Below are 27,248 nucleotides of genomic sequence, written 5' to 3'. Positions count from 1 at the left end.
TCTAAGAAGTTTAAAAAAAATTATACTGTCCTTATTTTTGCTGTTTATCGTTTATGAATTTTGTATTGTACAGTAAACTGCAGGGAGAGCAGAAAAGCCCCAAGTCTGTGTACCACCTAGTGGATATCAGCCATTACTACACCTACAGAAAGTTGATTCAGAAGTTTTTTCTTGTTTGTACTTGTGTGCACAAACATGTGTCGCTCTGTATGAAGTCTTCAGTTGATACTGTCCTTCAAAATTCTAGATAAAGCTGCATGAAATGTCGAGTTGTACATTTTACACTGAAATAAATAATTAAGTTAGTCCAGTGATACTGCCTAAATGGTTTGTGATATTGTAATCTGTGCATTTCTGCTTGAACAATAAAATAAATTGTATTACATTTTTTGACTTTTTATTTATTTATCTTGTATTAGTTTTTTAATGGTTGTATATAACCATCTTCCTGGTGCCAGTGATGTCAGGTGACTGGGCAGTTCTTTAATGTATTGCAAGATAGTACACATATTAAACCCGTTAAGTAGAATCTATATACAACCACCATACTAGTTCTCTCATTTTTTTTAGATCCCATCTATCTTTTCATTATTATATCATCCAAACAATGATCAGCTGTGGGTCACAGTTTGTGGAAGTTGTAGACTGTTTCAGGCCTTACAGCTGGATGTACAGTAATCTATTTACACATCACTAGGAAAACAAAAGAAATGGATGTACTTCTTTTTCAGGAAGAATACTCCTGATATCATCCACATATATATATATATATAAGATGATGAGATGCAGGGAAAACGGAATCCGTTAATATGAGGTGCAACATGTACATATACAGGATTAAAAAATAAATCTATAAAAGAAAATCAGTAAAGATTTATTTAAGATTTTACATTTTAAAATCTGAAAAATTGTGTTTTAAAAAAAATGGTCAAATTAAAAGATTCTGGATATACGCTGTTATTTTTGTCGGTTACTATAGGTTATAAAGATTTAATCACAAACATTTAGCCAACAATAATGCAATGTCACAGTTGTGACCATTAATTAAAAAAAGGTTCAATATTGACTTATAACAAACTATTTGCTAAACAATAGCAGTTATTTAATAAGTTGGTTTGATGCTGGCATCAGCATTTAAATCACACTGTATCAAGGACTGGTCTAGTTTTAAAAAGTCCATACAAGCCTGTGTTGAACACGTGTTTGACAAACTGGGGAGCTGATGAAACTGCAGCACCATGACCTATGACCCCAAGCACCACCAGAAAGAGGGGTGTAGAACTAGTCTTGGGTTCCACTATAATCTCCAGAATGAAGAACGTGCAGGGCAGGTGTGTCAGAGGGTGTTGAGGGGCATGCGCAGCCTCGTGCCTGTGCAGGGCAGGTGTATCGGAGGGTGTCGATAGGCAGACGCAGCCTCGTGTCTGTGCAGGGCAGGTGTGTCAGAGGGTGTCGAGGGGCACGCCCAGCCTCGTGTCTGTGCAGGGTAGGTGTATCTGAGGGTGTCGAGGGGCACGCGCAGCCTTGTGTCTGTGCAGGGCAGGTGTATCAGAGGGTGTCGAGGGGCACGCGCAGCCTCGTGTCTGTGCAGGGCAGGTGTATCAGAGGGTGTCGAGGGGCACGCGCAGCCTCGTGTCTGTGCACTCGCACTCCTCCTTTCCCACGACAGGGGCTGGCACACCGTTATCGGTCAACCTTTGTCCTTTCTCCTGGCAGACGGTACAGCAAGCAGTGTGCCCTTTCTCTCGACACTGTGAACAAGACAGGACCAGCTGGCAACAGTTCTGAGTTGTACACAGTCTGTATTGGTCCCACGGTGTGCAACAGTACCTGCATTCTGAACAAAATAAATTACAAAAATAAATTAAAATGTTTAACCTGTAGTGCTGTTGAGCAAAGCTAATCACAGTTTCAGCTTTGGTTGCTGTTGACCCAGGGCTTATTTTGTCGCTTTTATGCTACTGATTTTTTTAAAGCTGAGATTTTTTAAATTATTTTGCTGATTTGTATGATCATTAATAACGTTTGCTTATTGATTTGATCAAACTAACTTCCTGCAGCTGGACTGCTGGGGGCTGATTCACCACCCATTAAACGCGCTTGTCAAACAGTGAAGCATCATTGATTGAGTGATAACAAATCTGCATCAAAAATGAACGGACAGATTGTGTCAATTTAGCATTATTGGGTGGGAGCAGATAAGTGAAGGCTATTGTTTTTTGGTGCTAAAATAAGCCCTGTGACCATACTGAATGCATAATCAGAGCTGTCAGTATTATCAGGCGCCCTATGGTACATCCACAATACGTACATGTAGAATGTAAGTGTGACATACGGAGAGACAGGCGCAAAAACAAATTCCTTATTAAGCAGTCTGTAGATATTCTATGTAAAAATGTTACATATTCACAGGGCAGTGAAGTAGTTACATTGGTTTTCACTTACCTGAGATGACATCGTTGTTAGAAGCAATGGTGTATCGTTCATCAAAGACAAACAGTTTTCCCCGATAGAACCCGTCTGGGAACTGCTCTAGGTATTTGTGAATTCCTCCTTTCAGCTGATACACTTCCTTACATATTTTCTGATTTTAAAAGCACATGGAAAAAGGAGAAAAATGAGTCTGTAGGTAGGTTCACAATTATTTGACAATAATCCCTCATCCCTCTAAAAATATAAATCACAGGTACCAGTACCACAAAACAATTGCTTACAGTGACCTACATGCATGGGATAAATTCTCATAAAAAATGACCATACAAAGTCAAATTCTGACACGTGGTTCCCAAGATACAGCCTTCAATACCTTTGATAGGAGGTATGCCGAGCCTCTCTCGCAGCGAATACCTCCAGTGCAGTACATCAAGACCTTCTTCCCCTTAAAAAGCTCTAGATTTGTATCCACGTAGTCTGGAAAGTAGCTGAACTTGCGAATGTCTGGAGCCAGGCAGTTTTTAAACTGACCCTAAAGAAATACAGGTGAGAAATGACAGAGAACAGCTTCTTTTTGTGTTTGTTTTTTAAATAAACTTTTTTATCCACCTATTTTTAATTGTTAGTGTTATATTCCAGCACATAGTTAAGCATTCACACACCTACTACTTAAATATCTCAAACCATTTAAGCTGGCAAATTTTCAGTTGTGAAAACTCTGCTTGCAAAATCTGATGGCAACCCTCACTATCACCTGTGAGCTCACATGTCTGCTGTATTGGGGTCATGTGACTTTCTGACCTATTAAAATTAATCTATTCACTGCTGCATTCCTTTAAAATCTGGCCATATCCATGATAAAGACCACATGCTTTGACATAGGGTCTGTATACAGTTAGTACACAGCTGTATTCTATGATTCTTTCAGTAAAGTTGAACTACAGGTGGAATCTGGTGAACATTTAAGCAATAACACAAAAATATAAAAATCTTTAACAATAAAGGAAGAAGAGAAGTTGTACAGAAACTGATAAACGTACAATAACGTCTAGCTTTTAATAGGAGATCAAGTGTTAGCTACAGTACCAACACTTGGTTAACACTTCTTTAACACAGGCTATAAAATAATACCAGCAGGCAGCAGCACTTCTCAGAGCTGTTAACATGCACATTGAAGCAATGTCTTTAGTGAACAGCAGGAGTTTTCTAACACTATAAATCAGGGGTCTCCAGTCCTGGTCCTGGAGGGCTGGTGTCCCTCCTGGTTTTTCTTCAAGCGGTACACTAAATTACTTAATTGGACCACTTAAGTGCTTATTAGAAGCTTAATTGTTCCAATTAATTAATTAGTGTACAGCTTGAACAAAAACTAGGAGGGACACCAGCCCACCAGGATTAGAGACCCCTGTTGTAAATGAATGAATGGAAAACACTCTTTGAACATGCCCCTAAGAGAAAATAAAATGTAAGCCCAAAGACAGCAGTGCTCACTATTTTGCTCTCATAGAAATTCCTGCAGTCCAGCAGGATAGTGTCTTTGAGGGCCAGACTGTCCTCAGATAAAAACTTTTCAACTTCTTTGTGAAAATCATCTGGCTCTAAGTGGATTCCTGGAGGGCAAACACAAAAAAAAAAAAAAGTATGTTAGTAACAAACAAAAAAAATCCTGCCACAGCTGTAAATTCAAGTTATCAGTACCATGAAAAGATGATCACCAGAACCTGCATCCTCTCAGGGAAGATCTACCTGAAAACCCAAAACCCAATCCACCAACCTGCCAGCTTGTAGGAGAGCTTGTCTGGGTCCACTCCCATGGGAACTATCTCTTTATAGACTCCAACCCGCAGCTCAGGAAAGCAGTAGGACCCTCCATCGCTGCTCTGCAAAACAGGAGTGTGTGCACAGCAGGAAACTGAAACAGCAAACATAACCTCTGAAAGGACTTTAATAATGGATAAAAAACAAAATGACCCAATTATAATTACTCACATATGGTTTTATATCCTTTTCATTTAGGTATCATCCCACAATACAGATCATTCTTACCTTAAAGTCCTCTTTGCACATGGCTTTAAACAACGGATGAGAAAGCATTGCCTCAATATAGAGCCCAGTCGCTGTTTTGCTGCCCCCTACTGTTCCATTTATCCCTTCATTGGAGATTCGCACCTGTGGGAAAGCACAGCCTGCTTAGATTAACCGTTGCTTCAGATTTAGGTTTCTACATGTCTTTCTACATCCCAGAACTTCACATGCTCAGTCCAAGAACAGCAGTAGTAAACACTGGCTTCAAGGTGTAATATCCAAGGCTTTACAAATATACAGGTAACCAGGGACAGAGGCAGATAGATAAGTTCCTGCTTTTAGTAATTGTAACCAAGTACATTTGGTGACATTGTAAGGTGGTGTTTGAATTGGCTGAGTTAGTGTGTGATTAGTACCAGGTGAGTGGCTAAATTGATTAGCATAAGAACATAAGAAGAACATAAGAAAGTTTACAGACGACAGGAGGCCATTCAGCCCATCTTGCTCGTTTGGTTGTTAGTAGCTTATTGATCCCAGAATCTCATCAGGCAGCTTCTTGAAGGATCCCAGGGTGTCAGCTTCAACAACATTACTGGGGAGTTGGTTCCAGACCCTCACAATTCTCTGTGTAAAAAAGTGCCTCCTATTTTCTGTTCTGAATGCCCCTTTATCTAATCTCCATTTATGACCCCTGGTCCTTTTTTCTTTTTTCAAGTCAAAGAAGTCCCCCGGGTTGACATTGTCTATACCTTTTAGGATTTTGAATGTTTGAATCAGATCGCCGCGTAGTCTTCTTTGTTCAAGACTGAATAGATTCAATTCTTTTAGCCTGTCTGCATACGACATGCCTTTTAAACCCGGGATAATTCTGGTTGCTCTTCTTTGCACTCTTTCTAGAGCAGCAATATCCTTTTTGTAACGAGGTGACCAGAACTGAACACAATATTCTAGGTGAGGTCTTACTAATGCATTGTAGAGTTTTAACATTACTTCCCTTGATTTAAATTCAACACTTCTCACAATATATCCAAGCATCTTGTTAGCCTTTTTTATAGCTTCCCCACATTGTCTAGATGAAGACATTTCTGAGTCAACATAAACTCCTAGGTCTTTTTCATAGTTCCCTTCTTCAATTTCACTATCTCCCATATGATATTTATAATGAACATTTTTATTGCCTGCATGCAATACTTTACACTTTTCTCTATTAAATTTCATTTGCCATGTGTCTGCCCAATTTTGAATGCGGTCTAGATCATTTTGAATGACCTTTGCTGCTTCAACAGTGTCTGCCACTCCTCCTATTTTTGTGTCGTCTGCAAATTTAACGAGTTTGCTTACTATATCAGAGTCTAAATCATTAATGTAGATTAGGAATAGCAGAGGACCTAATACTGATCCCTGTGGTACACCACTGGTTACCTCACTCCATTTCGAGGTTTCTCCTCTAATCAGTACTTTCTGTTTTCTACATGTTAACCACTCCCTAATCCATGTGCATGCATTTCCTTGAATCCCTACTGCGTTCAGTTTGAGAATTAATCTTTTATGCGGGACTTTGTCAAAAGCTTTCTGGAAATCTAAATAGACCATGTCGTATGCTTTGCAGTTGTCCATTTTCAATGTTGCATCCTCAAAAAAGTCAAGTAGGTTAGTTAGACATGATCTCCCTTTCCTAAAACCATGCTGGCTGTCTCCCAGGATATTGTTACCATATAGGTAATTTTCCATTTTGGATCTTATTATAGTTTCCATAAGTTTACATATAATAGAAGTCAGGCTTATTGGTCTGTAGTTACCTGGTTCAGTTTTGTCTCCCTTTTTGTGGATCGGTATTACGTTTGCTATTTTCCAGTCTGTTGGTACAACCCCTGTGTCAAGAGACTGTTGCATGATCTTGGTTAGCGGCTTGTAAATAACTTCTTTCATTTCTTTGAGTACTATTGGGAGGATCTCATCCGACCCAGGGGATTTGTTTATTTTAAGAGCTCCTAGTCCCTTTAACACTTCTGCCTCTGTTATGCTAAAGTTATTTAACCCTTTGCAGTCAATTTATTAAGTGCGCGTCAGGCGCGTCAGGTCCAATTTATTTTCACACGCGCAGTTAATTTTAGACGCACTGTTTAAAAGTATTTTTTTCCCACAGTCAAACGGGTTTAAAAGGCCCTGCATATCAACAAAGCACTCACTAGGCATCTCCAGCCTCGCCCCACCCTTTCGTTCGCTATAGCTTTCACATATGCTAAGAAATAAATAATAATAATAATAATAATAATAGTCGTACATACCGATCAATCATCTCCTGATCAGTCGTTTTATCACCAAACGCCTCAATAATGCGATCCAAGTCATTATTTTATTACTATAACATGAAAAAAGCTCTGCAAATGTCCGTGATATTCTCTGAGCGCTAATGCAGTCACAGCCAGCTTGTTTCCATATGGCCTCCATTATCAGATGCCAGGGGGACTATTCATGAGATACGTCCTTTTTTTTTTTTTTTTTTTTTTCGTCTTGTCTCGGCTCCTGTCGCTCCCACTCAGCCACTGAATGGTTTTCTCGGCTTTTTCCGGAGAAAAAAACGACTAAAAACCCGTTATTTGCATCTTTTTGATGATGTCGGACAGGGTCCGACATTGGACCTGATAGGAATAATTGCAATGTCGGACCAGGTCCGACAATGGACCGCAAAGGGTTAAAACTGGATAGGAAAGCAGTTGATTTTGCTATTTGATTGGTTTCCACACAGTTTAGTTTGTTCTTTTGCCAAGCAGGTGTAACATTTAATCAAGCAGCTTATCTCGGCGCCAGCAAACCGAAGAGCCTCAACAAAAGAGCCGGGAGTCTAGCTGTGGGAGTCTACAGGTAACCAGCGTCTGAAGCAAGATAGGTATTTGATCCTGCTCCTAGTAATTTTTCCATTAACTATTTAAGTATCATTATCTGGTGTTTCTAATTGGGGAGGAGTGTGTGATTTTATCCCAGGCAGTGTTCTTATTTTGAGTACTTAATTTGTAATTTGTAATTTGTATCAGGGAGTGTGGGTTAACTTGATTAGAGCAGTTTGCATTTGAATTGGTCTCCACACAGCTCCTGTAGTTGTGTGATCCCATTAAAGTGTGTGAAACTATTGTCTCCAGAGCAGTTAGCAGCTAGTTCCCTTGCTAAGGGAAGGGAGTTATTTAAGGGTGGGCATCTAGTAATTAGTTCAGTCTACAGGTAACCAGGGACAGAGGCAGATAGATAAGTTCCTGCTTTTAGTAATTGTAACTAAGTACATTTGGTGACGTTGTAAGGTGGTGTTTGAATTGGCTGAGTTAGTGTGTGATTAGTACCAGGTGAGTGGCTAAATTGATTAGCAGTTGATTTTGCTATTTGATTGGTTTCCACACAGTTTAGTTGGTTCTTTTGCCAAGCAGGTGTAACATTTAATCAAGCAGCTTATCTCGGTGCCAGCAAACCGAAGAGCCTCAACAAAAGAGCAGGGAGTCTAGCTGTGGGAGTCCAGCGAGGGGAGGCCTGACCGCGCTCTGGAAGAAGCCATCTACTAGTCAGGTCTGTATCCTCCACCCCACTGCTCCTACTGTGCCTTTTGTCTTGCTTGTCCTGCTATGACTGTCTCTCACATCCCTGTTCTGTCCCCCCGCCCTCGTCCTCTGCCCTCCCTCCGCTGCTGCTCCTCCAACCCCTCTAACCTCATTTCTCTGCCTCTCCCCCCCTCCCACACACTCTTCTGCTAACAAAGCTGATTTCATATCTGCCTTTGCCTCCCACCTCTCACTCGATTTCCTTGCATTTACTGAAACCTGGCTGTCCCCTGATAACACTGTTACTCCTGCTGCCCTGTCCTCTCTCTACGTCCTATCCCATACCCCGCGTCTCACTGGACGGGGATGTGGGACGGGTCTTCTCCTCTCTCCCTCCTTACTCTTTTCTGTCCCCTCCGATCTCACCTCCTTCTCTGTCAGTACCTTTGAATTTCATGCAGTCCAACTAACCTCTCCCTGTCAACTCCTGCTCATTGTTCTGTACCGCCCCCCTGGGCCTCTCACTCACTTTCTGGATGAACTCGACTATCTACTCTCCTCCCTCCCCTCTCTGTCTACCCCGACTGTCCTGTTGGGTGACTTCAACATCCATCTCTCCAACCCCAGCCACTCTGCTGGATTCCTCCCTCTCCTTCACTCCTTCGATTTCTGTCTCTCTCCGTCCCCTCCTACCCACAAAGCTGGCCGTCAACTGGACCTCACCTTCTCCAGGGCCTGCTGCCCCTCCACCCTCTCTGTCACCCCCCTGGACCTCTCCGATCACTATTTCATCTCTTTTTCTCTGTTTCTCCCCCCCTCTCCCTGCTCCTCCTACCCCCACTGTCACCTCTCGCCGTAACCTCCGCTCTCTCTCCCTCTGTCCTTGCCTCAACTGCTCTCTGTCACCTCCCTCCTATCGACTCCTTTTCACAACTCTCCGTAGACTCTGCTACCTCCACCCTCTTCTCCTCCCTCACCGACTCCCTCTGTCCCCTCACCTCCCGACCTGCTCGCCCCTCCCCTCCCCATCCCTGGCTCTTCTCTGTGCTCCGCTCGGCAAGAATCACACTGCGATCTGCTGAAAAGAAATGGAAGAGAACCAAACTCCCTGCTGCCCTAGACCTTTACAGCACTCTCCTCTCCTCCTTCTCCTCTACTCTCTCCTCTGCTAAATGTGCTTATTTCCAATCTGTAATCGAAGCCTCCACTAACAACCCACGTAAACTATTCTCTACCTTCTCCTCCCTCCTAAACCCTCTCCCCCCTCCTCCTCCCTCCTCTATCTCCCCTGATGACTTTGCCTCCTTCTTCTCTTCTAAAATCTCAGATATCCGCAAACTCTTTAACACCTCTCCCTCCCCCGCACCCCCTCCTGCTCCAACCCCTACACCCACTATATCCCCTACTAACTCGCCCTCCTTCTCCACCTTCTTGCCCCTCTCAGACTCTGACCTCTCCTCCCTGCTCCAGGGTCACAAACCCACCACGTGTACCTTGGACCCCCTCCCCACTCACCTCTTTCAAGCTGCTGCTCCTGCTCTACTCCCCTTCATCTCCTCCCTCCTCAACACCTCTCTACTTTCTGGTATCTTTCCCTCTGCCTTCAAAAAAGCCTCTATCACTCCCCTCCTCAAAAAACCTACCCTCGACCCCACCTCCCTCCAGAGCTACCGTCCTGTCTCCCTCCTACCCTTCCTCTCCAAAACCCTCGAGCGGACTGTACACCGCCAGCTCTCTGCTTTCCTGTCCAACCACTCTCTCCTTGACCCTCTCCAATCTGGCTTCCACTCTGCTCACTCCACTGAAACCGCCCTCCTGTCTGTCACCAACTCACTTAAGTGTGCCCGAGCTGCCTCTCTCTCCTCTGTCCTAATTCTCCTTGACCTCTCTGCTGCCTTTGACACTGTTGATCACTCTATTCTACTATCATCTCTTGCTGACCTGGGGATCTCTGGCACTGCTCTGGCCTGGTTCTCCTCCTACCTCTCCAACTGCACTTACCAGGTAACCTGGCGTGAAGCAACCTCCACACCTCACCCACTCTTAACTGGAGTCCCCCAAGGGTCAGTCTTGGGTCCTCTCCTGTTCTCTCTCTACACCCGCTCCCTGGGCCCCCTCATCGCATCCTATGGTTTCTCATACCATTTCTATGCTGATGATGCTCAGATTTTCCTCTCCTTCCCCACCTCTGACTCCACCATCTCCTCCCGTATCTCTACCTGTCTGTCTGCTATTTCCTCCTGGATGCACTCGCATCACCTCAAACTCAACCTCTCTAAATCTGACCTCCTTTTCTTTCCCTCCTCCTCCCCCTCCTCTGATCTCTCTATCTCTGTTCCTCTGGAATCTACCACACTCTCTCCCTCTTCCTCCGCTAAGAACCTTGGAGTCACCCTGGACCCCTGCCTCTCTTATTCCCAGCACATCTCCACTCTGGCACGCACTTGCCGATTTCTTCCTGAGCAACATCCGAAGAATCCGACCCTTCCTCACCAACTATGCTACCCAGCTCCTGGTCCAGGCCCTGGTACTCTCCCGCCTAGACTACTGCAACTCCCTCCTGGCTGGCCTCCCTGCGTCCGCCACCCGTCCGCTCCAGCTCATCCAGAACTCTGCTGCCCGCCTGGTGTTCTCTCTGCCTCGCTTCGCCCACGCTACTCCACTACTCCGCTCGCTCCACTGGCTCCCGATCACCGCTCGCATCCAGTTCAAGACTCTTGTACTAGCCTACAGATGCCTTGACCAGACTGCACCCAGCTACCTCCAGACCCTCATCTCTCCCTACACCCCCACCTCTCCGCTCCGCCTGCACTAGAAGACTGGCTCTACCTCCACTACGCTCCCCTGCCTCCAGAGCCCGCTCCTTCTCCACCCTTGCTCCGCAGTGGTGGAATGACCTTCCTACAGATGTCAGGACTGCCCAGTCCCTGACCACATTCCGGTGCCTCCTTAAGACTCACCTCTTCAAACAGCACCTGTAGAACTCCTCTGTTTGTATCCTGGGACACTATCACCCTTCATTTAAATGTGCTTTATTTTGCTCTTATCTGCCCCCTATTTTACTGCATTTAATCCTGTACTTCAGAATACTGTAATCTGCCAAGTGTTTAACCTGTAGTATTTTGTACTTAATCATATCCTGATGTAACTATCACTATTTAATCATATCCTGATGTAACTATCACTATTATCTGATGTATTATTGAATTGTGGTTTGTCACACTTGAACAAAAATTATTGTATTTCTTGCTCTTATTGTATTACTTGTATTGTAACACTTGAATGTATTTGCTTGCGATTGTAAGTCGCCCTGGATAAGAGCGTCTGCTAAGAAATAAATAATAATAATAATAATAATATCTCATTAGCATAACAATAATGAGTTCCTTTTTTTCAAATTTTTCACTTTGACCACAATACTAAGAGCTGCCCTACACACAGTGAGCCATAGGGGGAGGAGCCATTACTGCTGCCTCCAGGGCCAAAGGGTTGCACCTCCCTGAATTTTCTTGAGGGGGAGAAAGGCAGGAACCGGCAGCCTTTCCAGCACCGCTGCTGGAGGAACCGGCAGCCTTTCCACCACCGCTGCCGGAGAAGCCGACAGCACCACCCGCCCCACCACCGCTGCCGGAGGAGCCGACAGCAGCACCAGCCCCACCACCGCTGCCGGAGGAGCCGGCAGCACCACCCGCCCCACCACCGCTGCCGGAGGAGCCGACAGCAGCACCCGCCCCACCACCGCTGCCGGAGGAGCCGACAGCAGCACCCGCCCCACCACCGCTGCCGGAGGAGCCGACAGCAGCACCAGCCCCACCACCGCTGCCGGAGGAGCCGGCAGCACCACCCGCCCCACCACCGCTGCCGGAGGAGCCGACAGCAGCACCCGCCCCACCACCGCTGCCGGAGGAGCCGACAGCAGCACCCGCCCCACCACCGCTGCCGGAGGAGCCGACAGCAGCACCCGCCCCACCACCGCTGCCGGAGGAGCCGACAGCAGCACCCGCCCCACCACCGCTGCCGGAGAAGCCGACAGCAGCACCCGCCCCACCACCGCTGCCGGAGGAGCCGACAGCAGCACCAGCCCCACCACCGCTGCCGGAGGAGCCGACAGCAGCACCCGCCCCACCACCGCTGCCGGAGGAGCCGACAGCAGCACCCGCCCCACCACCGCTGCCGGAGGAGCCGACAGCAGCACCCGCCCCATCACCGCTGCCGGAGGAGCCGACAGCAGCACCCGCCCCATCATCGCTGCCGGAGGAGCCGACAGCAGCACCAGCCCCACCACCGCTGCCGGAGGAGCTGGCTGTGTGTGTGTGTGTGTTTGTTAATTGTTCATGTGTGGAATGTGGGGGTGTTTATTGATTAATTGTCACGTCACTAATATATAAGGAAGGAAGGTGCACTGTTTGAGGGGAGGGTGTTGGAGAGTGTTGTGAGCCGTGTTATTGTTTGTCACAATGCCCCATATAAAGCATTCCACTATAAATCAGGTTTTAACTTTAAATCTGTTTAGAACACAAACGTTTGGGTATATGGGATAGATTCTTAAATATGTTAACTCCAAATACACATTTGTGCAACATTTTTCTGGTGACTTTATTTGGTACATTTTCCTGTCTTAAAGAAATGCGCCAATGATGATTTGAAGTAAACAGCTTTTAGAATTTAGCCCAATGTGTTCTCCATTATTTTCATTGGTCTGTATGTCAATGGCAACAGTTAATGTTAATTTTGTTGAAATATACTAGTTTTACCTCAGTGAGGGTTTTTTTCTCCACAAGTGGGTAACACTTGACTGGTGTAACAGAACAGCAACACATACCTTGCCAGTGAGACGCAGCAGCTGACACAGAGCCCTCTGCCATGCACAGACGGAGTGAGTGTCCTCTATCTCACAGTAGCAGTAATACAGCAGCACTTCACCGGGCTCTCTGTTGAGAGAAGGGATCATGTCAAAGACGTGTAAGGTGTGCTTCAAGCCTTTTAAGCTGCTCTTGAGTTTGGCAATATAAGACATGACAAAATCACTGATACCACAATTCAGCATAACCAGTGCTCTGAATGGGTGTAAAGGTCAGGCTTGACATGTCTACTGGCTACATAATGGATTATAGCCTATGTATTACAGGTATTAGAGGTTGAAACAAACCCTGTTGAAGCTCTTACTTGTCTAACTGATCGAAGTTGATGTGGCTGGTGTCTGGCAACAAGTGTGAACCGTCATTCTCTTGGCCTGTTGTCCCTCCAGCTCCGTTCTGCTCTCCAGGTCTGCCTGTTGAAGCCTGCTGTTTTTCCTCCTTCTCTCTGCTCTCCAGAAACCTGAGAATGGCTTCAGTATGAGGAAGGATTTCCTTCTCGTGAGCCCTGGCGACATGCTTGTGTATATAAACGGGCTCCTGAAACGTCTGGCCACAGCACTCCCAATGTGTGCTCTTATTGTTCGTTGGGGTGACTTCCTTTGAGCTGACAAAGGTGGCAAAAGCCTGTAGAGAGATGCATCACACAGAACAAAGTACTTACCATTATTTAATAGTAGCAGTGTCAAAATACTCGTGATCTATGATCTCAATACTGATCAGGGTTATGTTGTAGTACTGTACATTTAAACCATGTTAAAGAGAGGGACTAAGCAAAGCCAATAAATTGATTATGAGGAGTTTACATTGTTATATATTCAAGCTGGGTCATTTCGATATGATAATACAAGATAATCAACAGGTTTGTGTGTAATTCGATCATGTCTTTTTTCCTAAAATATGGAATCAGAAATCGGATATTCTCTGCATAAATTACATCAGGATACATGCCTGTAAATACCGAGCTCAAGATACCCTTACAGGGTTGTTAAATTCAAATATTATCTAGAGAACTTAAAATGTATTAACATCAATTTGAAATGTATTTATTATTTCACTTCTTAAAATGAATATGGGCTGCCTCTAATGTAATTGTAGCTAACAAAACAATTCCATAAATCTCGGCCATTTTGCACCTACATAGCTACGTATGTCTCAAATGTGCAGTTTTAAAAGAAACACATGTTACAGCACACATGTATTTTCATTTTAAAGCATGATAACTGGTACTTCTGTAGGTTAAACACAACTCTCAGTTTCTATGCCTTATCTTGGGTTATCTGTTTGGAAGCTATGCTTTTTGACTCACTTGTACTGCCTGGGTCATTTCACCTCAGCAGTGTCTTCTGGATAAAAGCATTTCAGTCAATAGGGGAAGCAACCGATTGGTTATTGACAAGAAAGAACCCAGTGAAGGGGCTGGGACGATTTCACTCTCCAGGTGAAATTACCAAGGAAGTACAAAGGCAGTCAAAAAGCATGGCTTCCAAACAAAGTTTTCTTTTTAACCTAGTGTACCCGATATCATGTTTTGAAATGATAATACATGTTTGCTATAACATGTGTTTCTTTCAAAACTGCACATTTGAGAGCTATAGAATGAATAGCTGAGATGCTGTATACTGTAAGTACAGCTTACAGTGTTTACTTTCTTTCTCAAGGCATAATTTAAGTATCCATTTGGATAGCACTTTGCTATTCTGTACTTCTGTGTGGGTCTTAATTGTAAGATGCATGGCAATGGCTCAGACTATTATGTTAAATGACCCCGTTCTTGCCATATACTCCTCAGATGTGTTATGTACTATTGTCACTTGTTAAACTTTTGCCGTATACCTTCCTATAGAAACAAAATGAAAGTAAAGACTTTTTTGTCAGGACTTTTTCCAGTGCACCCATTCTACAGTTCGTGTAAAGATGAAAAAGAAAACATACCTTTTTCCTTGCAAAGGCGAACTTCTTCCGCAAGCTGAGTTCAAACTCTGCCTTTAGGAGCTTTGAACTGTTATGCAATTCTGAATTCTCAATGTTTAATTCTGGGAACACTAAGTTGACAGACCCGTCGGCTTCACCAGCAGCAGCTTCAGACATTTCTTTTTCATAAACGCCCAGGTTGCTTGTTTTTTCTGTTTGCTGCATGCCTGTTTGATCCTAAAACAGAAAGCAAGCAGAACATATTTTATTGTATTTAATGTAATATTTAATTAAAATGACTGATATGAATATAGTGTTTAGACTACTATGTGACAATATCAAACCCCTTTGCACAATTCTGTATTTGAAGCATACATAGATGTAATCTTGTAATGTCCTTGTTAACAGCTACAGTGAATTGGCTTTGCTGTGACTGAAATTTCACTAGTAAGCAAAATCCCAAAACAGCCTTTTCATAAAGTAACTGGCACAGCTAATATTTACGCTTAGCAACATTCTGGCATTCTTGCTCTCAAGTGTATGGTAGGCTCAGACTTTCAGATAGGTAAACAGTGGACAGTCCCAAATGAAATGAGAAAACAGCCAGGTATCGAAATATAAACCAACAACCAGCAGGACAAAATTTAGATTTATGCAATGTCTCCCATACTACAATTTATTTAATCGAGGAGTATTTCTTAAAAATTAATGTCATCCAAATGCTTTTTCTCATTATGTATGATTTGTCCAGTCAAAATCCAAAAAAAAATTCTCGACAGCATATGTTTTTAGTAAACCATTTAAAAAAATACACGTTAAATTAACTTAGGAGCAATTAACATACAATGTTTGAGAGGGCCAGTGTGCATTACAATTAATGTATAGCTATCGTACATATCAGAAAATAAACACAGTAATTACATTTTAACGTTTAATTCATCTATATTTCTATCTATCATTTTACAATATTTTTTAAAAAAAAAGTTAAACCAGTCAACCTCGCTCTGTGTAACAACAGCTCCGGGGGAACCTTACGTGTGTGACAAACTCTCTGTGACCACGGAAACACTTAGGACCGACCCGGAGGTGGTTATACTGAATCTCAGCGCCATATTGCGGTATTTGAGGTAGTTTGGACGAGCGGGGAGCTGCTGTTTTTAAAGTAGGACGGGCTTACAATACATACACCTTCTTATTTACATCTGCATCTAAAAGAAGAAAGAAAAAAAGTTTGCATTGCATATTTATCGGTTCGTAACTGTAGGAGCATATCAACTTAAAATGTCCAGACGGAGACACAGTGATGAGAATGATGGTAAGTACCGATTTCTGCTTTACTGAAGCGCTGTTCGTACAACCAGCTCTTAATATTAATTGTATTACTTTACGGGTCAGTTATGGTATCATATCACATCGTACCGTATTGAGGTTAATTGACAGTGGTAGACCACAAAAAGGATAGACCAACTCAAACAAAAAATACGTCAAACTAAAAAAATGTTTTTGTTTGAATGCTGGCATTCATTGTTGGGGTTTCAGGGGGCAAGTTGAACACGGGCTTGGCAATGTTTTGTTTTACTATAAATATATTTGCCTCGTCGCCATGCTGAGAATCACAAAGGTTTATTTATTTTAATATTTATAGGTAACTTTTTTTAAATTCTATGGACGTTTCTATTTACACAGAAAAGGCATAATATATGTGGGAGGTGTGACACAGTTGCTTAGCATAACCATAAGTCATAGAATAAACCAAGGTGAACTTCTTACTGGTTAATATAGGCACAAGTATCATACGGAGCACCGTAGGAGGTAAGGCAGTTTAATTTAAGTGCGATTGGATTTGTAATATACAACCTTCTATACTAACCTCGTAGAGGGAGCTCCTGGAAGAAGAGTTGTGTCCCAGAAGACTGAACTATGGACGAATATTGTACAGTGACACAAGTGATGAAATTTGTAACACAGCTGCAAAAATGCATTTGATCTAACCGTTTCAGGGATTGCAGTGAAATAATTTTGTGAGCTAGCCTTAACATTTTGTGTGAATGCAAGTGTGAATGTTGGTCTCATTTTGACAGAGTATGTGATTGACCTTTCCTAGAAGCTGTCCATTATGTTCTTGATTTACACAGATTGATTTGTCTTTGCCTCCTGTGACACGTTTGAATGTTACTGAACTTTTACTAACTGCTTTCCAATCTCAAGGAGGACAGCCTCACAAAAGGAGAAGAACATCAGAACCCATTGAAATTGAAGACCGATTGGAATCCTTGATTTGCAGAGTTGGGGAAAAGGTAATGTTGGTTTTAAAATGAATCTTTTAGTTGTATTAGTATGTTGCTGCTACAATTTAAAAACATCTAACACTGACTGTCCTTGTGAAATGTCCCGAAATATAGAATCTGTCTCCCTGCAAAGATATTTTATTATGGTTATTTAATCAATTAGCTAAGATCAACTAAATTAAAGTCATAACTCCTGTTACAAGCAAGGCAGTTGCACACTAGAAGCATTTGGAGAGAGGAAAGAAGTAATTTTTTATGTGTAGCTTTGTAACATTTTTTTTTTTCTAGGAAAAAGTGGTAATGCTTTCACAACAAAACCCCAAATGTGGTGATATGTATACCCTTTTGTTTGTCACCTAGCTTACCATGTACACACACATATTCTCCCTTTTTAGAGTACTTCGTCTTTGGAAAGCAATTTAGAAGGCCTGGCTGGGGTTCTGGAGGCTGACCTTCCGAATTACAAGAATAAAATCCTCCGGATCCTCTGTACTGTGTAAGTGCTGATAAAGGTGTAGACACATATTTAAAGCCTATTTTAAGACCCTTGTTTGGCTTATGTACCCACTGTTTAATTTGCACAATTTCCTTATCTAAAGTTACAACACTAAGCCCTCTTCTCTGTGTTGTATGTATTTTAGTCCCAGTGCATTCTGTGTCAGATTGTGCCCTTTTCAGTGGACGTTTCTAACTCCACACAGAAAACCAGGTACCTTTTAATAACTGAGCAAAAGCAGGATGTAAACCAGCTATTGGAAACAACTCTGTTTGCTGTTTCCACAGGGCCCGGCTATTACCAGAGAAGCTCACGGTCTATTCAACGTTGGTGGGGCTGCTGAATGCTAGGAACTATAACTTCGGAGGGGAGTTTGTGGAATCCATGATTCGACAGCTGAAAGAGACCTTGAAATTAAACTTGTATAATGAAGCTTTGTATCTTGTAAGTATTAGGGATGTGCTTTTGGTAAATTTTTATGAACTTTATATTACATGCTGATACTGACAGCCCTGGTTAGTATTTTCTAAGCAAATAAACCCTAAATAAGCAAATAACGTTTTAATGTCGCAAAGACTTAACTACAAAGTTTGAAAAAAACAAAACACATACACAAAGTATATATTGAAATGTTTATTTATGGTTGTAATTAAAGTTGCTAGTGAAGATATAACTATATACTATATAAATATTGAACACATTTTCGGATAGTATAATGTTTTTAGAATAGTGTGAACTATTCATTTAACAAAAAAAAACACAGGAACCTATTAGGTTTTTTGTAGTTTTTTTTTTTTTTTTGTTTTGTTTTACAATTGAGAAAGTTGGAAATACTTTCACACCTGTAAAAGGTAATTACCAGGGATAAAATAGCACAGTATTTTGGAATTTTAAAGAGCACTGTGACTGATATTAAAAAGTCTGCCTCAGAGATTTAAAAGTTTGTCGTCTTTTATAGTAGCTGTGGGATTTGAGATCTATTATTGCCCTAGATGAGTACTTGAGCATTACAATTTCCTAGTACTCGAATCAAACGCCACTCTCCTCTACATACTGTACTAGTACATAAATCTCCCAAACATTGCCACCAGTCCTATTTTAAATGTCAAAGTAACACACAATCAAGTAACTTATTAAGTAATTAATATAATGTTTGCCGCCTTGTGCAGTTAATTGTATATGGTCAAGTATTTCTAAATAACATAACGTATTCAAATTCATGTATCTACACAACTTTATGTTAAATTGTAAAAAGAGATGCCTGGCCTACCTGTTTGAACTGTGTCTCAGGAGTCATTTGCTTTAGTACAGTAGTTCCAACATACAAATAAGTTATACTAAACATAAACGGCCGTTCGGACCAAAAGCTTACCGATCAATTTAAAGTGAAAAAAGCCTTCCACCTATGGGAAGATTGGGGAATGGGGTCCACAAGTCTGTGGTAATTGCAACTTTTTCTCCCTTTGAAAGTCTTGTATGAACAGCTGCAGCATGATTTTTTTTAAGTTTTTCCAGCCTCGCTGTTATTGTTTTATGGGTCTGCACAATATTGGGATAATCTTACATCGATTTCAAAACTGCTGCATTCACGATTCACACGCACTGTCCTCATAGGGGATAATGTGATCGCGCCCTGTTCGGCCAAATCTATAGCAAATGTTGTTATGGATGTTTGTTTGCTTTTTTTGCCATCAGTAGCTCCATCCACAATAATTCTGAATGTTTTCATTTCAAACTGTGAAGCACTGAACATGTGTTTTCTCGTCCGGTTCCTCAAAATACTTCCAAACGTGCTTCCTTTGTTTAGAGATGCCATTTTAAATATAGAACCAACAGTGCACCAATGAAGCGCCAGATCGACCGAGAATAAAACCCGCCCCAGTGTTAAACTTTCTGTTGCACCAATTAGAAAAGCTACTTGGAGGCTATTGGCAAACCTTCCTTTTTATACTATTCGCCCTTACAGTGGCACTAGAGCAGTCTGATACGCGACGGACTACTGATGATAAAATACTAAAATTAATGCATTTAAAAAAAAAAAAAGTTTGGTGACATTTGTCATGTGACCGGTTATACGTCTAGCATATTAAATGTTTTACCACTTCTTTAGAGTTTATACGTTTAAAATTCCCATCTCTAGTAAGTATGAATGCTGGCAGAGACAAGCTGCCAAGGGCCCTGCGAGTTACAGACTTTTCTGTTAGAGTAGGCAGAACCTGAGTGTGGTCTGGGTGTGAGTAATGCTGTAAATAAGAAACCTATGTGCTTTCTAAGGGGGTATGGTGGTGACATGGTGCATTGGTCAATTTCTTCCTCCACGAAAATGTACTTTGGTTTTGCATGAGATGGATGCCAGGAATTTTGACTGTTTGCCAGTCTATATTAACAGTAACCCAGGCACTGAGTGAGTGCGGGCTGTAGAGCGGTGTGTAGTTTTCAGCAAGTACTGAGGGTGTAGCCAGTGCCACGCCACTTTATTTTAGTGTGTGGTAACTCCAAAATAAGAGAAGCCATGCCCTCCTGGGAATGTGATGTAAATTGGCTAGCATATTAAGATTAGGATAACTACTGGTTCAGTTATTTAAAAAAAAAAAAAAAAAGAAGTATAATGATTACTCTTTCTCCTTACAGGTTCGCTTCCTAAGTGATCTGGTTAATTGCCATGTGATTGCTGCTCCATCAATGGTGGCAATGTTTGAAAACTTTGTCAGTGTTGTTCAAGAGGAGGATGGGCCACAGGTAAGCTACATTGAGTTTGACCCTAAGTAGGTTACATTGAGTTTTCGATCACTCTGATTAATTTAAATCTGAGGGACTGCAGACTGAATTGGTTATGAGTTTCTAGGTTTGTATGTAGTATCCTAAATGTTTTTAGGGGGAGTGTTGGTGTTAATACTTGTATATTTTGTTCTATTTCAAGTAGCATTTATTTTTTTCATTATATAATTATTTGGTGGTGTCTTTAATATATCACTGGATCATTATCCTCCTTTTTGAGGCATTTCAAAAGGATTCCTATGTAACTTACTTAGCAACTGTGTCCAGGCAAGTGCCGCCAGTAAAGGTGTGCCCTTGTATGTCAGGTGCGCTGTGACTGGTATGTGTATGCAGTGCTGTCCTCTCTGCCCTGGGTGGGGAAGGAGCTCTACGAGAAGAAGGATGTAGAAATGGAACGGATTCTAAACCAGATCGAAAGTTATCTGAAGTAAGGCAACTTTCACTCAGTTTTGTTTCCTGTTATGACTGAATATGCACTTGAATGTTTACCAGTAGAAGCAACAAGCTAATTTCATGTCCCTTGGTGGACTTTATTGTCAAAACAGCTAAACCAATTTTTTTTTTGTAGTTTTACTTATGAATACCTAGGAAAAAAAACTCATTGTAGTTTTATTATTATCATGTTTGTATAGGGATCTAAAACTGTGGGCTTTATTCTTTTAAATATAATTTAAATATAATTTACTGGGCTATTACTCCAAGACTAGAAAATGTGTAACAAATATTGCCGTGTCATGATATACAAATGCAAGTGATTTTCAGAGTTGGATGATCAATCGCATCCCCGGTAGGCAAAGAATGTTATCATACTAGTGATCCATTTCAAAAGCTAAAAAATGACTTGAGTTCAGTTACAATATCGCAACCTCTGTGCCAGCTGCAAAAAACACACAGTTTGGGACATTTTTGCAGTCCTGAAAGAAGTTCTGCACTCTTCATATATTATAACATTGGAAGATGGTTTCAGGCAATATTTATAAATGCAGGCTTGTCACAACACGAATACTGTGAATTATTATTTTTCAGGAGGCGGCAAAAAATACATGTGCCAATGTTGCAGGTCTGGACTGCTGAAAAACCACATCCACAGGAGGAGGTAATAATTGCAACTGCTTGCCTATTATTATTATTATTATTATTATTATTATTATTATTATTATTATTATTATTATTATTATTATTATTATTTATGTATTTTTATTATTTTTTTTAATAAACATGGAAATTGTATTGGGTGTTCACTTAAAGTTTGCTAAGAAACTCAAGGCCATCTCACTTAGCTCTCAATCCATTGCAGAACTATTTTCAAACCATTTCCTTAATTATTTTTGACCCTGCTGATCAGCTGAATGATTTAATGGTTGGAAGTCTTGCAATTAAATGGGCCAAACTGGTTTCTGGAGAATATGTAGATCATGGTGATGTACTTTCATAGTACTGAAGCCCTGTAGTGTGGTAGCTATATCCTTGTTCCTGATTTCTCTTCCCCCCCCCTACCCCCCGTGCAGTACCTGGACTGCCTGTTTGCGCAGGTACAGAAGATGAAAAAGGATCGCTGGCAGGAGAGGCACATCCTTAGACCATACATCGCCTTCGACAGTGTTCTGTGTGAGGCGCTGCAGCACAACCTGCCCCCGTTTACTCCACCTCCCCACTCCGAGGACGCTGTTTATCCAATGCCCAAGGTCGTCTTCAGGATGTTTGACTATACAGATGCGCCAGAGGTGAGGTGAACTATGCATGCTTACAGGTGATCCATACCTTTTTATATGTGTTTGCAGCCGTTTATATGTATCTTAATGTAGTACTTGAAGCATTTTGTTGCTTAATTATCTTTAAGTGTTTGTTTTTTTACTGTCAACTTCAGTGTAATATAATCAACCTCTAGTTATACATTAACCTCTAGCTATACATTAACCTCTATCTATACAGCTGTACGTATCCTGATGGCTTATGCCTCATTTCCAGTGCATTCTGCATCTGGCCCTGGCCAAGAAATGTTTCAGTGCTTTTCAAACAAAAGTGTTTGTTCTGTGTCAAAAGGTTGGATTGTGGGGTAGTATTGTGCTGTGTTTTAAGGAACCCGTAGCAGTACTACGTTCAGAAAAAAAAGGAAAGAACGTATCACTATATTTATTTTTGCTGCAGTGGAAGATAGCAATGATGATAATGATTTCATTCCACACCGTAACGCACGTGTGGTAAGTTTGTTTGTTTTGGTTTGTGTGTTCGCATTAATATTTAAAAATATATATTTTTGGCCAAACTCTGATAGCCATTTCACGAATGAAAAAAGTTTGAAAAGTGTAGCACTGTTCCCCTGTTGGCTTCATATTTAGCATATGCCTCCCTGCTACGTGATGATGTAGTTCCTTTGTGGCCAGGTCTGGCCACATCGGGTACAATATAGCAAACCAGGGCTAATGTGGCCAGCGGTGGAAAGACCCTTTTTTAGGGCCGGGCTTGGGCTGGCATCAGCCAGCAGTGGAAACTGGGTAGTAGTCTCCCTTAATTGTTGGTCTTGAAGAGAACTATAGAGAGACCCAGTTTATTGTGCTTCAGATTACTTGCACCTGGTTGTTTTAGTGACATTTCAGCAGATCTAGATACAGGAAGACAAAAGGATTTCTCCACATTTGGGATATCAAGCTGAGCGCTGCCTGGACAGGTTTTGCATTCCCATAGTTGGCAGGATCAATTGTGGATATAAAAAGGAAGCACTGTTCAGACCTCTTTCTGAATTTGAGTTCAGTTTACAGGAACCTGCTCTTCTCACTTTCTTGTCCATGTTACAGTGGGACTTTTCCCTCTGCATTCGTTGTAGTGCAGCCACCTTGCAACCAACAATGACATTGGCAATAGGCAACATCCTTAGCCAGGGGTCTCCAATCCTGGTCTTTTACTTAATTAAACCAATTTTTGGCTTAATTAGCCAATATTAACATGTGTTCCAGATCTTTAGCCACTGATGTAAAGAAACCTATAAAACCTGCAGGATTGGAGCTCTCCAGGACCCCTGCTCTAGACTTTCTGCTTTGAAAGTGCGAGAAGTGAAGTCTATTCAAGTCTATTCTTGTAAATTAATCTGTCTTTCGTTGGTTGGATTCGTCGGATAATTAATTAACAAAGCATCACTCACAGCAAGTTTAACAATGTCTGTGTACAAAGGGTAATTTCTACTTCTGCTCTTTACAACATTTGTACCATTTCTTTTAAATACATTTTTTTCCTTTTTAAAGGAGTTTATATTGCATAGTTTCAAGTAAGCTTTTGCAAAAAAAAAAAAAAAAAATGGTGCAAAAGCTTAGTGAAATTCCCCTTAAAATAGAGCTTCAGAATATGTAAAAACTAAATGCTTGTGTTTTATATTTAAAAAAAATAAAATAAATCATATGTATCCTGGAGCAGTATTTGATGTGTGCACATTATTTTATTTGGTTTTTAATGAGCTAGTGCCTTGACTGAAGAAAGGCCTACAATGTACTAAATTAGAAAGTGCATACAGTCACAGTAATTATCTTGTGTGATATTAATTTAAATTTGTCAGACTGATCTTTGTTTCACTTCTAACTTATTAAAAACTACTGCAATGGTAACAATCCTCAAATTTAAATTATGCTAAAACAATTGAATTATTAGCTAGTTAACTTGCATAACATTAGTTGAGCCGCTCCACATTAGAACTTTTATTAATTACCTACATACAGGGCTTGAAATTGGCTGTTTTTTCTGCCTGACCACCGGTCTGATTACTTTGAAATCTTACCAGACCAAACATTGTTATTACTTTTTTCAGGCTTTTATACCACGTTACATGGTTAAAAGTTTACATGGGTGAAAGTTTTCTGCTTGTAGATGGAATTCCATCAAAATGGCCTCTCCCAGGTCCATTCATATGATTTGTGTAGAAATACCCCCCAAAAAATTGTATTTATCGTGGAAAACTGTAAAATGTTTTTGGGACGTACTTGATTTTTGTGACCATTTTAGAGTTGTGTGTTTTTTTTTCTCTGTTGCTGTAATTTGATTGAGACCCTAGGTGCCTAACCCATAGGCCACAGTGGAGGCATACTATATATTTTACCACTCTCCTTTTTTTGCACAGTGTATACACACTATTATTCTATGATTTTGTTGTGGTATTGCCTTTAAATGGTTTAAAATGTAATAAAAAAAAAACGGAAAGTCAACATAAGATGCAAGGCAGTTTGTGGAGATTACAAACAATGGGCCTGTTTCCATACGGGGCTATTTTCACGTGAAGTGGCAATGCGCGTGCACGTTTGGGAGAATTACTCCTGTGAATCAGGTTCGTGGCTTGAAAAAAACAGCCAAAGAGAGGGATAGGGTAAATCTTATTTAATAGTGTAAATGACGGAAAATCCAGAAAACCAGGCCCATTTTCACATGGAAACCTGCATTTCGCATGTAAATTTGAATGAGCTTGTTTGTCATTCTGTGACTTGGCTCTAAATATTGCAAGGGAACAGATCAGTTGTTACTACTTGTTGCTGATGCGCCAGGGAGGCAAAATAAGCTGATCCCTGGAGCCAGCATTACACTTCAGCCATTAACACCAGACAGAAGGATATCTACATCATCATATGGAAGGAAACGTAAATGGATGGAGACACATATGGATCACATTAGTTTACTGTAAAGCTACGTCTTAGTTGGTGCTTATCTTGGCGAGAGCCGAGTTCAAATCAGCATGAAGTTTTAACATCTACTCTCGTGTAATGGAAATCATGTGGGTTCCAAGACAGCAGAAAGTGAGCGATTTTATGGTTAGCAGTTGTGTATTTCACCTTAATGATAATGTGGACAGCTTTTTTTATTGTTTTTTTGCTGTATGTCTGTCCTGTCATGCTGTATATCTCAAGTGGGTTTACAGTTCAGTATAAAACCACTTACAAATACACCATGAACTGCGGTGTACACTTATTTAAAGTATTAAAGCAGCTGTTTGAGAATACCTTTGCTTTAAAAACTATGCTAAACACGAAGAGCAAGTGAGCTGCTAAATGTCTGTAACTGAATTAATTCCCATGATTTTTTTGATCCCAGTTGCATCCAAAGACAGTTGGTGAAATGGGTGTCATGACCCAGCTCAATCGCCCAAAACGGCGCAACAAACATATATACCAACAAGATGTTGATGTCCTCTCAGAACTGACCAAATAAGATTGCAAATGAACATATAAATTGTGTTATTTGTTTACATCATTAATATTTAACACAACGGTAAATCCAACACAATTTATTGAAACTGGTGGCTGAGGTAACCTTCCCCCTACCTGTCTCGCAGGCAGCCACTGATTCCTGAACACCTCATTTTGTTGTTGACAAAAGTTTGTGCAGGATACAGCAGGCAGTGGCAATTTTGGGAACAAACTCATGCTGCACTTCAGTCTCTTTCATCACTATTCACCACCTCCCTTTCAAGTGCCCACTACCCGTATTTGCCCAAGCGTGGTGTTGAATGCTTCCTCAGCAGCTGTCAGCCGTCCAGACGGGTAGGGTTTCTAAGCCAGGGTAGTATACGCAGCATCACCTGATCCCATATATGCTGTATTGCCTGAATGAAAGGTAAATATATATAACGTTTCTGCCGGTTTTCAGCTGTGGTGATTTGCAATATGTGTTGGTCATAAGCTACACATGTGTGTTGGTCATTAGCTAAAAAAAAAAAAAAAAAAACACACATGGAAACTCCATCAATGATTAATTAAATAGACAAGGTAGTTAGTTTAGTTTGTTCTATTCTCTATTAATTTTTTTTTTTTTTTTTTAATTTAGTCGTCGCCAATTTTTTACACCAGTTTTCTCCCCAATTTAGCATTCCCAATTATTATCTGTATCCTCAACTCACCGCTCGCAAACCCCCCGCCGACTCGGGGGGAAACGGCGGCTGGAACGTGCGTCCTCCGAAACGTGCTCCTGCCAAGCAGTCAGTTTTCGCACTACAGAACCACAGGCGCCCTATCGGCCACAGGGGTCGCTGATGCGCGGTGAGCCGTGGATTCCCCTGCCGACCTAAGCCCTCCCTACCCTGGCAGTGCTCAGCCAATTGTGCGCCGCCCCCTAGGAACTCCCGGTCGCGTTCGGCTGTGACATAGCCTGGATTGGAACCTGCGATCTCCAGGCTATAGGGCACATTCTGCACTCCGCGCGGAGTACCTTTACTGGATGCGCCACTCGGGAGCCCTATTCTCCTATTAATTAAATTTATATGCCTTGAAAAAAAGGCAAGAGAGAACTAGACGGTTATTTTTTTAAATAAGGAAGTTCGTAGGTTCATGATGCTAAATAAAATGTTGTTCCTGTTATTAAGCACTAGTTGATAATCTGAAGCAGTGGTATTTCAAAATAACAAGCCAATTTAATTCAGTGTAGTAGGCTAGAATGTTGGTTTTTTTTCATTAAAAACTTGTTCTTTTATTCAAATTAATTTTCAGCTTTTATGTTGAAGTATTACTCATTCAATCAAACCAAGTAATAATGTGCTTGCAGCATTTAAGATGTTTTTCAAGTCAAGTAAGCTTATTTGTGTATAAAAAACTAAACAAAACACAGTAGTCTTTTAAAAGCCAGATTACTGACATCAGTGAAGTTTAGACCTGTGTGACCCGTCCATTATTTATTTATTTTTGTTTTAATTTTTAAAAAAAAAATTTTAATCCCAGATAAGGTCATCTGATTTATTTTACAGGACATCGGGACCTTCTGTAAAATTTCAAACTCGGGCGTCCTGTGTCTTTACTCCAGTGCGAATCGACCATATCAGAGTTATGTTGGAATTGATATAACATTTGTGGGGTATTTGTCTCAAAGCAACGCCAGCCTTTGCTTTTAACGGTGCATTTGAAGATATGTATGGAAATACATAACTCAAAGGATGAAATGGTTATTCTAGCCTTTGAAAAAGAAA

At 41.4% G+C, this 27,248-nt stretch overlaps 2 protein-coding genes across 2 annotated transcripts in view; one reads left to right on the top strand and one right to left on the bottom strand.

Moving 5' to 3' along the window:
• Nucleotides 1-858: 858 nt before the first annotated feature.
• Nucleotides 859-15,822, bottom strand: LOC117420932 (thiosulfate sulfurtransferase/rhodanese-like domain-containing protein 2). Its single transcript, XM_034034707.3, has 10 exons — nucleotides 15,754-15,822; nucleotides 14,777-14,992; nucleotides 13,152-13,468; nucleotides 12,808-12,916; nucleotides 4,480-4,602; nucleotides 4,208-4,313; nucleotides 3,925-4,043; nucleotides 2,807-2,965; nucleotides 2,446-2,584; nucleotides 859-1,837 (listed from the first exon to the last, which is right to left on the bottom strand). Exons 2-10 carry the CDS (start codon nucleotides 14,978-14,980, stop codon nucleotides 1,602-1,604), a joined length of 1,512 nt encoding a protein of 503 aa, XP_033890598.2. The 5' UTR covers nucleotides 14,981-14,992; nucleotides 15,754-15,822; the 3' UTR covers nucleotides 859-1,601.
• LOC117964769 (nuclear cap-binding protein subunit 1-like) overlaps nucleotides 15,819-27,248 on the top strand; it is a 26,112-nt gene continuing 14,682 nt past the window's right edge. Inside the window, exons 1-8 of the mRNA XM_059031834.1 lie at nucleotides 15,819-16,070; nucleotides 16,964-17,052; nucleotides 17,439-17,539; nucleotides 17,827-17,983; nucleotides 20,171-20,278; nucleotides 20,623-20,744; nucleotides 21,344-21,413; nucleotides 21,826-22,041. Of these exons, the coding sequence (XP_058887817.1) occupies nucleotides 16,037-16,070; nucleotides 16,964-17,052; nucleotides 17,439-17,539; nucleotides 17,827-17,983; nucleotides 20,171-20,278; nucleotides 20,623-20,744; nucleotides 21,344-21,413; nucleotides 21,826-22,041 (897 nt within the window). The 5' untranslated portion in view covers nucleotides 15,819-16,036. The remainder of the gene's footprint in view (nucleotides 16,071-16,963; nucleotides 17,053-17,438; nucleotides 17,540-17,826; nucleotides 17,984-20,170; nucleotides 20,279-20,622; nucleotides 20,745-21,343; nucleotides 21,414-21,825; nucleotides 22,042-27,248) is intronic.

The sequence above is a fragment of the Acipenser ruthenus genome, chromosome 1, assembly GCF_902713425.1.
Source record: "Acipenser ruthenus chromosome 1, fAciRut3.2 maternal haplotype, whole genome shotgun sequence".
In the NCBI taxonomy this organism is placed as follows: domain Eukaryota; kingdom Metazoa; phylum Chordata; class Actinopteri; order Acipenseriformes; family Acipenseridae; genus Acipenser; species Acipenser ruthenus.
The sequence above is the reverse complement of the archived record's forward strand: the minus strand, read 5'-3'. Positions and strand labels throughout refer to the sequence as shown.

Bases quoted from the DNA above. Each gene is read 5' to 3' on its own strand.
- LOC117420932 (XM_034034707.3), bottom strand. From the start codon at position 14,980: ATGCAGCAAACAGAAAAAACAAGCAACCTGGGCGTTTATGAAAAAGAA. The intron at 2,966-3,924 runs GTGAGCACTGCT...GTATTTCTTTAG, and splicing joins ATTTCTATGAGAGCAAAATA to GGTCAGTTTAAAAACTGCCT. The intron at 1,838-2,445 runs GTAAGTGAAAAC...TATTTTGTTCAG, and splicing joins TAACAACGATGTCATCTCAG to AATGCAGGTACTGTTGCACA.